The 16650-nt window shown below is 48.1% G+C and overlaps 3 protein-coding genes across 3 annotated transcripts; all 3 read left to right on the top strand.

Annotated features, from left to right (window-relative positions):
* Positions 1-4127: 4127 nt before the first annotated feature.
* plc1_0 (1-phosphatidylinositol 4,5-bisphosphate phosphodiesterase) lies at positions 4128-7559 on the top strand (the record flags this gene model as incomplete). The annotated part of the gene is made up of 1 exon (XM_031147487.1): positions 4128-7559. One exon carries the CDS (start codon positions 4128-4130, stop codon positions 7557-7559), a length of 3432 nt encoding a protein of 1143 aa, XP_031007873.1.
* Positions 7560-12711: 5152 nt separating this feature from the next.
* On the top strand, positions 12712-14398 carry ERG12_0 (Mevalonate kinase; the record flags this gene model as incomplete). Its single annotated transcript, XM_031147486.1, has 2 exons — positions 12712-13074; positions 13121-14398. The coding sequence occupies 2 exons, from the start codon at positions 12712-12714 to the stop codon at positions 14396-14398; spliced, it is 1641 nt and encodes a 546-aa protein (XP_031007872.1).
* Positions 14399-14674: 276 nt separating this feature from the next.
* Positions 14675-16366, top strand: RAM2 (Protein farnesyltransferase/geranylgeranyltransferase type-1 subunit alpha; the record flags this gene model as incomplete). The annotated part of the gene is given in 4 exon segments (XM_031147485.1): positions 14675-14738; positions 14834-15391; positions 15443-16119; positions 16139-16366. The coding sequence occupies 4 exon segments, from the start codon at positions 14675-14677 to the stop codon at positions 16364-16366; spliced, it is 1527 nt and encodes a 508-aa protein (XP_031007920.1).
* Between the last annotated feature and the right edge of the window lie 284 nt (positions 16367-16650).

The following is a 16650-nucleotide window of genomic DNA, read 5'->3' as shown; positions in this document are numbered from 1 at the left end:
ATGGATGTATTCGAGTACAACACTACCATACTACCATAGTAATATTTCCGAGGGTACCTACTGTAAGAACTACTTGGTGGTATTTGGGTAGGTACACGTACATTACATTACCGGCCCGGTACTTCTCCTACCTCACACACTACTTGTTCTATTTCGATGTGTTGTTGGGGGCGAAGCATACAGTAGTTACTTGTTTCACAGGATGGGATGGATAAGATTCTGACAAAACACCCAACGCCACCATCCCAAACCAAAGTCTAATCTCGCTCTGCTCCACGATTCCCCACATTCTATTTTGGTGGTGGTACTGATAACGCATTGGATTGCTTGCGTATGCAGATCATCAGCATGTTTCAGGCAAGGGAGATCGCAGGGAAGGCGTGACCTTGACCCTGCGTTGCCCGACTTGAACATGCCATGCCATGCCATCTGAAGACTGCAATTTGCATCTCCTAAAACTTTGTGAGTTATTAGAGGCATTTAATTAATCTACAACACGCTGCAAACAAGTCCCTCATGAGAAGCACGCGCACGCATGATGCGTGCATGATTGGATGGGCAGACCAGTACTGCGTTCTAACCTACAGTACAGGGAGAGGCACGGCAGTTTGGAATAGCTACTTCGAAGTAAAACGCATCGCAAATTGTTCCTTCTAATTGCGCAGGAAGTGGTGCTCGCCGACCTGCTCCTGCTCTTTCCAGCCACGCGTGCAGGCTGCTTGCTTCTTTGCACCTTCTTTGGTCCTTCTCTGCAGCTTCCGTGCGTCTCTCTGCATCATCTCACCGGAGAACTGTCCCGAGACGATCCACATGCAAACCATATCCACGGCGGCCACGTTATCTTTATCGCACAGGGCGGCCGGACCCTGAGGTTATATGTACAGCAAGTACGGAACAAAGTTAATCATATGAAACTGTAAAAAGGGAGCAAGCAGAGCCGCCTATCAATTCGGGCGTACGAAAACAACAATGGCGGGCTGGCTGGCTGGCTGTACTTGTACTCGTCCTCGTCCTCGTCCTCATCAGACTGACTGTCGAAGAAGCCAGGTCTTGCGAAATGCCCGACCCCGAACCTTCCTTGCCGTGTGCCACCGTCACGTTGCCGGTCGTCCAATGATAATGGCTATTTACCAGGTGTAGTGTGGCCGTGGTCTGTGGGAGGAATCCGCGGTTGTGGTTGACCAGCAGGGATCCAGCGGCATGCAACTGGCTGCTTTTCCCCCTCGTTCGCCCTGCCCCGAGTCCCTCCAAGCTCCAAGCCAATCAAATGTACGAAGCATTTCTAGCGGGGCGTTGACTGGTCCCGGTACTTGACCTGCCTTGCTCGACCTTTGACATGAGATGAATGGGTGACGAGGATGAGGGCGAATGGTGTCAAGATGAAGTCCCGAAACGTTACGTCGTGTCCTGGAGGCGTTGTCATGGCTGGTTGGCTGGCAGCCATTGCGAACGAGCCAGCGTACCTTGGGTAGATCTCTAAGATACGGTATTCGGCGGCAATGCCAAAGAGTCACGAATTGTTGGCCTTTACGAATGAATACGGTACACGTCAAGAGAGGTCGGCCGCTTTTACTCGGTACAATCGCTTTGCAGTTGACAGGGCAGGGGAAGCACATGGCGTGGACTATCAGCCAGGGCCATGATTGGCCAGAGGGCTGGCCCTATGCACTTATGTGCCTGGAAAGGGATTTCGAGCCCGCCGTCCTGCCTGCACCGCCATGGTTCGGGGATGCTATACAGTAGTGGATTTCATGTAAATAATACGGAGGTATGTTCAGTACTGTACGGACTAGACGGAGTATTAAATTAGAAGTACAAGAACTCTGTTTAATGACTACCTAGTATTTAGCTCGGCAGAGATACTAGTCGGTAGCCGGCTATTTACGCCCGATAATACGGGTGTACTAAATTAATAATACTCGACTAGTTTGTATTACGTGCCACCGACCTGTCAATTACGGATTACGGTTACGGACTACGGATTCAAATCTTAGCTAGACATGCCATGCTTCTGGTGCAGAAAGAAGAAGCCAGAAAGGGGTCCAGAGAATAGGCAACGTGACTCTTGATTGAGGAACCAATGCGAAGCCAATGCAGAGCAAAGCAAACCTAATGCATATGCAGTGCAGTCCTGCAGCAACTTCACAGCCGACCGAGTACACGCCGTACGACAGCGTGCTTGCTGTATTGTACTGTATGTATGGCTGGCTGTATGGGGATGGAGATAAGGTGCGAACCCAAACCCCATGTGCGGCCCTCCATGCCATGCCATGCTATGCCCATGAAACGGGCCCTACTCCCCCTACTGGGTAGCAATCCCTGCCCGATGACGATGTTTCTGTACGGAGCTGTTTAGGTTTTTTACTGTAGTCTGCAAGTAGTCCTACTTCAACCCTCTAGCTTCCATGTAGCACCAGATTCCTCCGTATTGCCCGCGGATGCCAAGCAGGTAGCAGGTACTTCGTACCAGTAGTAGTCAAAAGGTGCTGGTTCTGTATACGATACGCCCACCTAACCATATGCCCTGTCTGCTCTGTCTCTGCCCTGCCCTGCCCTGGCGCCTGGCTGTGCTTCCATGACATGACCATACTTCGTAGCTGTTGCTGCTGCTGCTGCTGCTGGTGACCCCCCGCTGGCGGTGAGACCTGAGGCGCCAAAACTTTTCTATTTCCATTGCGATGGCCTCTCTTCTCTTGTGCCATTGGAAGGACGTGCCAGCGAAGCAGCTGTCGTTCCTGGCCCACCCCCATGTCAATTATCGTTCACAAGACCACCAGATGATACTGATGCAACGCAATAGAGAGCGGTGTACGAGGGAAACAAGCCAGGGGAGACGAGGGGAAGTCAAAAGAGGCCATACAGAGTGGCTGTATCCCGTACTATACTGTACACTTCCAAGCACCAGGATAGGATAGTCCGAGAGGAGCGAGGGCTTTGGGAAATCAATTATCGATATAAATAAAATATAGCCAAGCCCCCATTGCTCACTCACTCACTCACTACTCACTCACTCACTCACTCAATCCCTACGTAAAGAAGCTGAACTTCGCCCAGTTATAGTCGCTTCCGCCTCGTTATTATTATCAATTGTTGCTGCTGCCTCAACCTCTGATCCCCTGTCCTTTTCTAGCCTCGAAGGATTATAACATAACTCATAACTTAACCAAGCTGCACTCGTCGCGACAGACCCGACTTGATTTTTATTTCTCACACGCCAGCTGCCCAGGCTGACCTTGCAATTTGAGACTCCATCTGACACCCTGCTCGATCATCTCCACCAAAAATCAAAATTATATCAGCAATTGTTTCTACATGTACAGCTGCATCTGCAACAGCAAACGACAAGGAAAGGAGATTATTCTACACATCCCAATTCGAACCCAACAATAATCAGCGCCCACGGCCGTGTCTCCTGAAAATCTTCATATCTCCAAATCTGCCTCGGCGATCTCTAAGATTTATTAGCTGGGCAGGAATTTACACTCTCTACCGGCAGCCCATCACCGAAGGGAAGGGAAGGGAAGGGACCCACCCACTGGACCTACACGAGAGCTTGCTGCTTACCGTACAACCAAAAAATATCTCCCCCTTCCAATTCCACCCCCAGCCCAACCGACACAAAACCTCGCCCACGCGCTGTCGCCCAATTTCGTTGCTTCTATTCACTCGATCCTCTTCTTTTTGTTTTGTTGTCCCTCCGTCTGCGACTCTGCCTTCGACATCCGTCCCTTAGAAACTGCGACTACAACCCATACCATACCATCCTGCAGGCTTGGGATAGTCAAGACGTCTTTACTACCCAGAAGTGGCCAGGTGCATCAGCCCTTTCCCTTCGACATATAGACAGCTCACGATCCTTCACCACCTGACTCCGTCTTGCACAAGCTGCAAGCAGTAATTGACTTCATCCCGCCGGATTTGCCCCGACAGCAACAGAGCTGTGCTGTCAACTCACCCCGTCTGGCCAACCACTTTCGACTCTACTCTTCCCCGCAGGTAGATTGGAGAAGACATGCGTTCAATCCCGCATCACCAGCTCTGGTCATAGAACATCTCTTCTCCATTTACCGGCCTACGAACAACGTCCTCCGTCATTGGGCGATTCCTCCATTCCGAAGTAGGGCGCAATGCCCTCCTCCCCTTCTCCAAGTCCGTCCTTGCGGGCAGCGCCTACTACGATGGATATACCGACCTCTACGACTATGACTCCTCAATCTTCCCAATCTTCCCAATATTCATTGACACGGCGCGCAAAACCCAACCATGTCCAGACCAGCTTCATACCCTCCATCTCGACGTCTACACCATCCGTGCCTGCGTCTGCGATCAGCGCCTCGTCGGTCACCACCTCAAGTTCTCCCCAAGCCTCCCCAATCATGTCGCCCGAGACCGCCCAAATTGCTACGAACAACTCTTCGATTCAGGGCTCACCAGATGTCCTCCGCGGCCGCGACTCCGACTTTCCTCCGCCCCCGTTCGAGCTTCCCGAGTCCATTATATCGCGCAAATCGAGCCATAGTGCAATGAGTGAGGCTATGACTATGAGCAAGTCCCCTGGGTTAATACGAAGGATATCCAATCGAGCCACTCAGTTTGCCGGCCGCCGGCGCCAATCTTCAACCACAGCGATGAGTCGTGATCACAGCACTGGGCCCGTCATTGTTCGACGGAGAAGTGATAGTACCAACACAGCGCCCGAGGGCGGCCGTGGGGCTCTTATATCTGATTCTGAACCAGAATTCGTTGGGGACTGTCGTGAAGAGCTTCATTACACCCCCTTGGGCATGGATGGACCTCGCGATTTCCCGAGTACTACTGCTTCTATAGGTTCATCGACAGTTCCTACCTTGAGTTCTTCGCCTGGCCCTGTCATACCAGCTATACTGACCCAAGGAACGATCATGCAGAAAGTGACAAAGAAGAAAAATAAGACCATGGTTTTCGTTCTGGATAGCGAGTCTGCAAAGGTATCTTGGGGCAGAGATCGACCCTCAAAGTCTTTCTATATCGACGATATCAAGGACATAAGGGCAGGAGCAGATGCTCGGAATTACCGTCAAGAGTTTGGGGTCTCAGCAGCAGACGAGCCAATATTCTTCTCCATTGTTTACGCTGTACCAGACAAATCAAAAGGTCGTGCACAGAAAGTGATGCATTTGATTGCCACGGACGAACAGACTTTCTACCTCTGGACAACGACACTTGATGCGATATCCAAACACCGTCAAGATCTTATGGCTTCGCTATCATCGTTCCATGACAAGGCTGTCCGGGCGTGCTGGCGAACTGAAATGAGCAAGCAATATCATGACAAGCCGCACTCTGATGATGAAGAAGAAATTGATATTGTTGGAGTAGAACGGCTTTGTCGTTCCCTTCATATTCACGGCTCTTCCAATTACATTCGTTCCAAATTTGACCTAGCAGACGTGTCACGAACTGGACGACTGAACTTTGCCGAGTTTCAGGATTTCGTCAAATTAATGAAGAGGCGGGACGATGTCGGAGCAATCTACAGAGAGTTGGCATCTGATTCTGAGAAGGGCATCACGGCCCAGGAATTCTTGGGCTTCCTTAGAACAGTTCAACGCGAAGACGTCGATGCCGACCGAGCTTACTGGGAAGGTACTTTTGCAAAATTTGCTCGTCGTTCAAAGTCAAAGGAGCAGGGATTGCAAGATACGATTGAAGGGACACCTCGAATGAACGAAGCCGCCCTTACTAGCTTCCTGATCTCGACCTTCAATGTGCCCTTAGAAGCCTTTCCGACGCAATTCAACCCAACTCTGAACCGCCCTTTGAACGAGTATTACATTTCCAGTTCCCACAACACCTATCTGTTAGGTCGCCAGGTGGCTGGGCAGTCGAGTGTCGAAGCGTATATCTCAGCCTTGAATCGTGGTTGTAGATGTGTCGAGGTGGATTGCTGGAATGGCAATGATGGACAGCCTGTTGTCATGCATGGCCGAACACTCACGAGTCAAGTTTCTTTCCACGATGTCATGTCGACAATTAGCAAATATGCCTTTGTCAAATCACCCTACCCCTTGTGGATTTCGCTCGAGGTCCATTGCAACCCAGCGCAACAAGCATTGATGGCCGAAATCATCAGAACCACTTGTGGTCCAAAACTTGTCACAGAGCCGCTAGATGCATCATACGAGCAGCTTCCTTCTCCGTCGCAGTTACTCAATCGAATCCTCATCAAAGTCAAGAAACCTCGACTGTTTCACGATTCTAATTTGCCGGAGCTACCGACAGGACGAAGTCGGGGCAGTAGCGTGAATTCCCCATACATTCGCCCAGCACAGCTTGACAACTCGACTATCTCGGCCGGTCTCCTGCCCCCAAGTCCATATCAAAGAGCACCGGGACTAGTCCGTGCCCAATTCAAGAACTCGGGGAGCGAGGGCCCAGATAGCTTGAGCAGCAGCACCAGTGACAGCGAGAGTTTTACAGAAGACATGGCTAAAGCGAAAGAGAGCAATCGGCGGAACAAGACCAGTAACATCATCAAAGTTCTTGGCGAACTGGGTGTCTATAGCGCTGGCCTCAAGTTCCACGGCTTCGATACTGCAGAGAGTAAGGCTTGCAATCATATTTTTTCTTTCATGGAAAGTACCTTCGACAAGAACAGCAGGACGCCAGAAGACAGACGGGCCATCACAAGACATAACATGCGATACATGATGAGAGTTTACCCCAATGGATGGCGAGTCGCATCGACAAACTTCGATCCTCTTAAATACTGGCGACGTGGAGTTCAGATGGTTGCTCTCAACTGGCAGACATATGATTTAGGAATGCAAATGAACGACGCAATGTTTGCAGGCGGTACCGATCAATCCGGATACATCCTTAAGCCGAGGGAATTGCGAGAGATCAAGATGATTCCCAGTGTACTTAACGAAGCAGGTGCTGGTTACATCAAGCGGGAACGCAAGAACGTCAACTTCTCTATCGATGTCATTTCAGCACAGCAGCTTATGAGACCGAAGGGGCTCGCCCAAACACGCAGCGTTGACCCTTATGTCGAAGTTGAAGTTTTCCATGCCGACGACAAGGATAAAGATAACAAGGGCGTTGTTGGTGAAGGTGGCTCCGAAGCACCTTCCAAAGATGGCTCATCTGGACTTGGTACCCCACACAAGCGTCGCACTGGTATCCTCCAAGAGAATGGCTTCAACCCTATCTTCAACAACAAGTTCACCTTTGATCTTACGACCAAGTTTCCAGAATTGGTTTTTGTCCGTTGGACAGTACGCTGCTCACCGGACGGTCACAACTTCAGCGACAAAGGCCTTCCACTTGCAACGTACACTGCTAAACTCAGCAGTCTCAAACAAGGCTATCGCACGCTTCCTCTCTACGATGGTAACGGGGACCAGTTCTTGTTCTCCACACTGTTCTGTCGCATCAAGATCGACCCAGCTACCAGCATATACGTCAATGGGCCAGAAGCTCCTGAAAGAGAAGGGGTCTTTAAAACCATTCGTCAAACCGTCTTCAACCGAACTCCAATGTCACCCAAACCCTCACTTGATACTGCTCATCACTAAGTGACCTACCTCACGACATTCATCATATTCTTCTACTTCGAGTGCACATTCCATTCACTGTACAAAAAGTTATTAATGTACCTGTACCTACAATTTTCTCTATGATCCGTCCAAGCGTTGGGGCTTTCCACAGTTTTTGCAAAATTTTCAGGCGTAACAAACAGAAGGGAAATTGGGATCATTATATATCATATAAAGGAAGGGAACAAAAGTGGCTCGCGCTGCGCTTTGCATTTTCACGGCATCATAAGCATTTATCAACGGCGCTTGCTGCTTCATCCACTCGCTGAGATTTCCTTTGTCTCTAGATTTGCCTTGTTGAATTTTCGGTGGACTGGTCTCCTCCGCAATCTTCAATTAAAGAGTTTGTCTTTACTTCTACAGCTGCGCTGCTATTGTCGACGGGGTCGTGATGAACGCTGGACTGGTTTCTTGCTTTTTCGCACCTCTTTTCGAGACCTACGAATGGTTACCACCGGGCTTGGTGATGGAGTTCTCGCGTTTTGCAGATGGTATTTATTAATGAGAGTGGTGGATTTCGGGCTGCATCCATGCACCACCTCAGATGCATTTTGGTTGGGAATTTCTAGGCGGCGATTACTTGCATGCACGGCGTGGCACATTTGTACAGAAACAACAACGAACGATCGCAAAAGCTTGATCGATGATTTCTTTTTCGCTTTTAGCATAGGAGATGAACAGATGATGGGAAAGGGAAACTGTTGCATAGATCGTGTGGACCGCACTCGGTGACAGATAAATGCAATGACAATCAAATACAGTTCTCCCAACCTTAATGCCTCTATTGCCTTTTTAATAATACCGATCCTAAGCGTTCGTATCGCTGTCGACGCTGACCCCCTAAAAGGGGCAAATCACCTAATGAGTACAAGTACACGGGCAGAAAATTCGTATCACCAACCAATCATTTTTCCCCTATTAGCAGCCCCCGAACGCATCTAACCTAACGAGCTAACCTTTCCAAAAAGCAACCATTGTATTAATACCCAAATTTAATAAGAAATTAGCCTCCTCAGCCTCTTCAGCCTTCTTTACGAACCATTCCGCTCTAATCCAATCGTTCAGCTCGGCACAGAGTACGGAAGATTTCAAGTAAGAATTAGCAATGCCAAGCAAGCCATTTGATTATACGTGCATGGTAATTATACGCGTGCGAGCTTATGTCCCGGGCCCGACGTCCGGCATCTTCAGGTTAATGATTAAACTTTACTATATTAAATTAAATGATACTTCATTAAAATATACTTCACTAGTGCATTTAATTATTTGTACGTAGGGCTGGGCTGGGCTGTTTACTAGTTATACTAGGTGGCTAGTGCACTCACTGCCTATTCAGAAACCAACTCCTGTACTCCGTACTCTCGAGGCCTCGTCTCGCTGCTTCAAGGGAAACCCATGAACGTTATTCCTAGGTATTCTTCCCAAGCTCCCAGATGTCGGGATTCGCAAGGTTCTTTTTTGGGTCCACTGGACTGGTTTCAGAGCCCCAGGCCCAGGGATATCTGGACGCTGCTATACTGTGTGGCGCTGGTAGCCTAGGGCGGAGGTTTAGTTAGCTTGCGGGTTCTTTCTTTGCAATGGCGTGTTTAATATACCTATGTACTCATGCCCAAGTAGGTAATTTGAATTATACGAAGAACTAAGGAAGTGGAAGCGGGGTTTTACTCAGTAGAACGAAAGCTAACTATCCTTCTTCACGTATATGAATTCTATTTCCGAGGAGGCTACTTCCTGGAGAGTTCCTTCCTAGACCTTAGGAAGGAGTAAAAGAAGTTACGCATCTCCTTTACTATTGTGGTGAAGAGATGTGTATCGTCGCCGATTTGGCTTTGCTGAATCCTTCGTGTTTCATTTTATTCCCCTACTTGGGATTTACGGATGTAGAACTATTTATTTACATCCTTCCTTATTGTTGCGCGGCCGCGGCGTCGTCGCGATCTCAAAAAGCTTGCCCGGTCTACCGGGAGAAGTCGCATGAGCATTCAAATTATTATCCTTCTCTGTCTGTACTTTTGACTTTTTTTCACCTCCCTTCAATTTCCAAATCACTCAATGCACGCCCACTGTTTTTGGATCTAGTGAGGACGAAGGCTCGTGATAGCTGAGCTCGCTGCGGTTGATCTTTAACGGCTCCTTCGCCAACGTGGTAGCCGGTGCATGGATACTTGCTTGTAGTATTGCGGATAAAACGTCCTAGCCTCGTTCCTAATATACTCGTTTTTAGGAGTTCTTGATTTCTCTACAGCTTCCAAACCCACAGTCCTTGTCAAAACATGCGCACTGTACACATGAACAGGAGAGAATGGCGAAATCTGCCTTGGTTCTCGGTAGTGCCGAGTTGGAAGATTAGAGAACCACAATAACAAATTAAGGATTCACCTTGAGACGAATATCTTTCTTCCATCGAGCGTACAGGCTACTCACTTCGGACTACCCGCGTTGCATGATTGAACTCTCAATCTCTTACAGAAGATCCGAATAATATACTGGTAATCAAATGCACAGGTCTAGGAGGCTTCTGTGCAATCTCTTCATGTTTGAGCTTTTAGCTTTCGGACCGAAAGTTTCGATTTTCCGTCTACGATCCATCAATCATCTTACAAGGAGATATCATCTCCAAATCACGCCAAATCTGGATCACCTGTTTTTGGAAATCTCTTCAGTATGACTCCTCCCCGCCCCCCGAATTAGGCGATAGCATTTCCAGTCCTCTTTGACGAATTTTCGAGCATTAAATCCGGATCCCTATCTCTACAAGACAAGATTTCACTTGCTACCTATACGCAAGGCACAAGATCAAACTAAGCGCTCGCACGATGAATTTATGAAAGATTCGAATGGCAAGATATACCTACTATGTTTTTCGACGAGATTCTTTCCGATTTTAAAGCTTTCAAGGCACAATCTCCCCTTTACAGATTATATTTGTTGTGAAGTATCGGAATTACATTGAAGGGTGGCAGAGAGCGACAGCAGTCCAACGCCGTGGCTGGTAGGGACAACCATGCTGAGATATGCGGTGCAACCTTCCGAGCGGAGGCTATTGAATATGGAGATGGTAGATAGAACTCTATGGTTTATTGAAAGACACGCGGGGGTTTCAAGGAGATATACGTACCATGCTATTCGAAGAGTGTGAGAAGGCCGATTGATGTCTACGGACTCTAGGGATGAGACTACGGGAAACAATATGCCGACTGCTTGACAATGTCTTGCGAATACTGGGGACATGTCTGGTCAAAGATGGAAAGAGGCGAGTGGGGAGTACAACCGGATATCGAGCCCTGTTCCTTACCTGAGGTAGAAGAATACATGATCTTATACACCTCTCACTGCAGTATTCGAGGAAGAGAAGATCGTGTTCTACTATACTGCGACTGTCTTAATCCACATGTCCATCAAACAACTCTTTGCAATATCCAAGCAAGCTCTCTGACCCAGATACTCTATTCCTTTCAAACATTTCGCATGCATTCTAACAAAATCATACCTTATCTTCTAGGAGATATTCTATACGCTCTTTGAATTTAGCTGACTCTTAAAGACGGCGGCACGAGGCTTAACATGTTTTTAATGGTAGATTTTCACATTTGTATAGCCCCTGATGTCTCTCTTAACTGTCCTTGCTGATCTCCTAAGTACAACCAACAGAACAGAGAATCATTTTTATAAAATCAATAAAGTAGACCCATGAGTAATGCGGAGAACACTTGCTTCGCATTTGTACTTTGACGTAGGAAGTTTTCCTTAACATTTCCAGCTTTTAAGGTCTTCTATATACCAGGTGTGCGGGAAAAGTACATAGCATCAAAACTTCACCTGTCCAGTGTATCTCAGTTTGCGCTACATTATTGGGAGGAGAGGTATGACTTTTGTGTAGCAATGTAAATGATTTATAATATCAAGTATAGCATGTAGAGAATCTATGTGGTTCTGCGCTGTTGATATGGGAATAGTGGCATAGTAGATAGAGAGGGTATACTGTTTGGGGTCAGGTGCTCTTAGCTTGGGCAGGAAGGACCTGATGTGGTACACTATCTCTGCCTCGCATAGCACCATAAAAGGACTGTAGTATAGAGAATCGGCTCCTGTAAAGTTTGAATCTGAGTCTGGAACTACATACTAATGTCTGAAGTGATAAAACTAGGTGAGATGTTACGGAGCTATGTCCAGATCGCTTAAAAGGGGGCAAACCCGCAGCTTCTTATAGCAGCTTTCGGCGAATCGTATGTCAACGCGAGTGAATATTGAATAGAGATACAACTGTGGTACAAGTGGCGGAATAAACTTCGGCACAGGATGGCCATTTGAGATCTAGAATTCTAGATAAACATCCATTGGGGGGTTGGGGGCTAATGACTTGGTGTGAAGTCTATGACAAGGTGGGGAATTCATCCAAACCCAAAGGCCTATAAGAGCAGAAGGAAGGTAAAGGTGCGTATTGCCAAGGTTTAGAAGAGGATTGGAGCTAGAAAACAGAATATATATTGATTTTCCTTCTTGTCTATAAAAAGACGAAGCAGTCCAGATCAAACATCTGGATGCAAAAGAGGCGCCGAATGGGGAGGTGAAGACGCAGGTGTGGGTGGTATCGGAGAGCGCAGGTCTCTGCAGAATACCTTGGACATCGGATTCCGATATTCCGAAGATTATATAGCAAAAACCACGAGAAATAGCTAATCGAAGAATCTCAAATCATGGCAGGGAATTCAGGAAGTAAAGAAGTCTTTCTCTTAGGTTTATGTTATAATGGTATTTAATTTCATATGTTTGGGTACCTAGATGAAGTATGAAGTAAGTCGGAGAAGAAGTCACTTCGTACTAGTCCCGCTGTTCTGGAAAAGGGGACGACGCAGGGGTTGCTCCTTATAGGCTTGCTCGGCCATGCTCAGGCTTACTCAAGCTTATTTCTTTAGGAAAGGATGGCCAGAGAACCCCGGAACTCCAGGTCATGGTGGTGCACCAGCCAGCCAGTAGTCGGTCCACCGGTGCAGCCCTCGACGGCCTGCGGTGATCGCCTCGCCCTACTCCGTACGTGCAGTGTCTACGTACACAAACAAAGATCTCATTGTCCTTCACTGGGATTGCAGTCGCTGTCGCATTCACCCACACGTAGCATGAACACTGTGCAATGACCAGCCAGACCCGAAGGTCTATTGGCGCAAAGTCGGAGAACTCCAAGAACCATTCGCGATCAAGTTCGAGTACCACAACTACAACTACAGCCTCCCTACATTTCGAGACCCCGTCCCCGTCTGACACCTCACCGAACTCGCCCTCCTCGGGTATGCCGCCTCATTCAAATGGAAGCAGCGTTCGTATCAATGGGCTGGCCGACGACATGGTGAATACCAAAATGCATAACAATGGTTCCCTCAGGAGTCCCAGATTGCCTTTGAACAGGAAGCAATCGTCCCCCATGATGCCGTCTTTCATGGTGTCGGCTCCCGGCAAGGTCATCGTCTTCGGGGAGCATGCAGTAGTCCATGGAAAGGTGCGTCGGGCTTTGCATCAATGCGTGCTTGCTGACTAGGAAACAGCCTGCCATTGCTGCTGCAATTTCTCTTCGCTCCTATCTACTCGTCACAGCGCTCTCCAAGTCAAAACGAACCATATCCCTCCGATTTCCTGATATCAATCTTTCTCATACCTGGAACATTGACGATCTTCCATGGGCTACCTTTTCACATCCTTCCAAGAAGAAGTATTATTACGACCTTGTCACTGAGCTCGATAAAGACCTCGTAGAAGCTCTGCAACCGCATCTTGAAACCGTCTCGGTGGGAGTTGCAGATGATACTCGAAAGGTCCACAAGAACTCTGCTTCTTGCTTTTTGTATTTACTACTTTCCCTTGGTTCTCCCTCCTTTAATGGATGTTTATACACGCTTCGATCGACAATACCAATTGCTGCGGGCTTGGGCAGTAGTGCGTCCATATCTGTCTGTCTCTCGGCCGCCCTCTTGTTGCAGATTCGCACACTTTCCGGACCTCACCCCGATCAACCAGCCGAGGAAGGGCGCTTGCAGATAGAACGTATCAACAAATGGGCTTTTGTAGGAGAAATGTGCATACACGGTAACCCTTCTGGGGTGGATAATACAGTTGCGACCCAAGGAAAGGCCGTTGTTTTCCAACGAACGAATTACAATAAGCCACCCCGCGTCGATCCCCTCTGGAATTTCCCCGAGCTACCATTACTACTAGTTGATACCAAGCAGGCGAAATCTACTGCATTTGAGGTTGCAAAAGTTGCAGCATTGAAAGAAAAGCACCCTCAGATCACTGAGTCTATATTACATGCGATAGGAAAGGTCACAGAAGGAGCTGCGGCATTGATTGGACACGAAGATTTTGACAACGAAGAGCTGTCGAGTTTAGAACAGGTAGGGAGTCTAATGACGGTCAATCATGGGCTTCTTGTCGCTTTAGGAGTATCACATCCCCGATTAGAGCGGATACGGGAGTTGGTTGATCACGAGGGTATTGGTTGGACCAAATTGACTGGTGCTGGTGGAGGAGGCTGCGCAATTACTTTACTTAAGCCAGATATTACACCTCAAAGGATGAAACGCTTAGAAGAATCGTTGGACGACGAAAATTATCGCACATTCGAGACAACATTAGGCTGTGACGGAGTCGGGGTTCTTTGGCCAGCTGTGCTTAAAAATGGAATGGAGGACGATGATGGAGGAGAGGAGATTGACCAAGAGAAGTTCCTGAATGCTGATGGTATCGAAGGTGTCGAAGAACTTGTCGGGGTGCGTGGTGAGACGGGCGATCGAGATGCATGGAAGTTTTGGAGGGTAGAAGATTAGATCACGCTGGCAAGAGCAGGCTGTACAAAAGGGAGAAACTAGATATTAGGCTTGAGCTATTGGGCTTGTATTCAGACGCCAGGCTTTTCTATTCACCGCAATATTGCTAGATAATTCAAACAAAAAAGCCATAGAAAAGACAACAACGCAAGAAGTATAATTATGTACATACTATCATGCACAATGTTCTTTGAAAGCCCCTTACTATTGTTCTTGGTACGCGAGGCTGCGGCTGACATTCTTTAATGATGTGAATTCCCCCACCTCGACATAACAATGGCACCAAAAGCCTCCAAATCTCCAAAAGCTCAGCCTAGAGCTCCAGAGCCACCAAAAGAATGTATGCTACTCATGTTGTGCATTTAAAGCTTCCCCATTGAATTTGTTTCCTTCGCAAACCTGCAGCCGCAACTTTGCTAACAAAAGCTCTAATAGACCCCTCCATCTCCGCCCTCCAGCAAGATCTCTACCAGTCCTCGCGGCCTTTTCTCACGCTCGCACAAACCAAGAGCCTGACATCACTTACACCCACCGAGAAATCTGCATACGCAAACTCCCGCTTTCTTGAGACAGGCGTTTGGAAAACCTGGCCTTCTCCGCAGCAGAAGGAATTCTGGGCCGCTGTCGAGAAACAGAATATCCCTATCCCACTACCACAACCTAGAAACCTTGGGAAGGATAGTAGAGGGCAGGAACTGGGGACTTACAAAGTAGAGGAGTACGCCCAGTATAGGAAAAGGGAACGGCAGTTGCAGGAATTGCGGAGGGAGAGTGTGCGGTTTAGAGACCGGAGGGAAAAGATACCGGAAGGGGAGACCTTTGAGGGAGCTGTTGAGGACGAAAAAAATAGAAGAAAACTTATTGGGTTACTCCAGGGAAAGAGAATGGGGTTTTATGAAGGCAATCCGGAGTGGGATGATGTGGTGCCTATACCGCAGGATGATGGGGAAGGAGCATTAGCTCAAATAGCATATACGGACGATTACGCCGAAGGTATACATCACTTTTGACTTTTTGGCCTCTTTATCTAACAGATATATACAGCAATGGGCTACCTCCGCGCAGTAATGGCAGCAAAAGAACACAGTCCTCGTGTCCTCTGCCTCACCGAACACATCATCTCTCTCAACCCCGCTCACTACACCGTCTGGCTGTACCGGGCATCCACGCTCTTCTCCCTCCAATCATCACTTACAGAAGAACTAGCATGGGTAAACGAAACCGCGCTCGAAAATCAAAAGAACTACCAGATCTGGCACCACCGCCAACTGCTCATCGACCATCTAGTCCAAACCATCTCTCCGGAAGCCATCAAGTCCTTAGAGGAAAGTGAGAGGGATTTTATGACGCAGATGTTTGAGCAGGATGGTAAGAATTATCATGTGTGGTCATATCGCCAATACCTATGTTGGAAACTAGATATGTTCAACGAGACGGAGCTGAGGTCTATTGAAGACTTGCTGCGTAGGGATGTGAGGAATAACAGTGCATGGTCGCACCGTTTCTTCGTCGTATTCTCAGACCCCAAATACGCGACGCGGGGCTCAAAAGCTACAGAGCACGATCCTAAGATTCCTGATGGGGTGTTAAAGAGGGAAATCGAGTTCGCGGAAGCGGCTACTTTTGAGGCTCCGCAGAACCAAAGTCCGTGGAACTACTTGAGGGGCGTGCTGAGGAAAGGTGGGAGGAAGTTGGGGAGTCTAGAGTGGTTTGCGGGGGGAGTTTGTGAAAATTGGGGAGGGTGAGGAAGAGGATGTTAAGAGTAGTCATGCGCTTGACTTGTTGGCTGATATTTGGGCCGAGAAGGGGGAGAATGTCAAGGCGGATAAGGCGTTGAGGTTGCTGGGCGACAAGTACGACAGGGTGAGGAAGAATTATTGGGATTGGAAGAGGATGGAGTTGCAGGAAGGTGAGGTTAGGGGTGTTGCGGAGAAGGTGGATGAGTTGAAGGTTGGATCTCAAGGATGAGCGCATCTTGCGATTCAAATTGGATGTTTTAGTAGTGATTTATGATACCATTTAACATGTCCTTTCTACCTAAGCTTCGTTTATATCACTGATTGTGTTCTTTAGTGTTGTGTTGCTCGCAGTACTCCATAGCTATTGCAAGGCTTAGCTGAAGTATTTCCATCAGGATGACACGCCCAAACTGGCACTCAATCATTTGGTGAGAGGCTGTGTGCTGTCAGTCGCCTGGAGAAAGTGCAATAGAATAAGGGGATGTCCAGTTGGCACCACTCCCGCTCCCGCTG

Source organism: Lachnellula hyalina, assembly GCF_007821495.1.
Source record: "Lachnellula hyalina strain CBS 185.66 chromosome Unknown contig00022, whole genome shotgun sequence".
Classification (NCBI taxonomy): Eukaryota; Fungi; Ascomycota; class Leotiomycetes; order Helotiales; family Lachnaceae; genus Lachnellula; species Lachnellula hyalina.
Note: the sequence above shows the minus strand (reverse complement) of the source record. Positions and strands in the feature narration are given on the sequence as shown.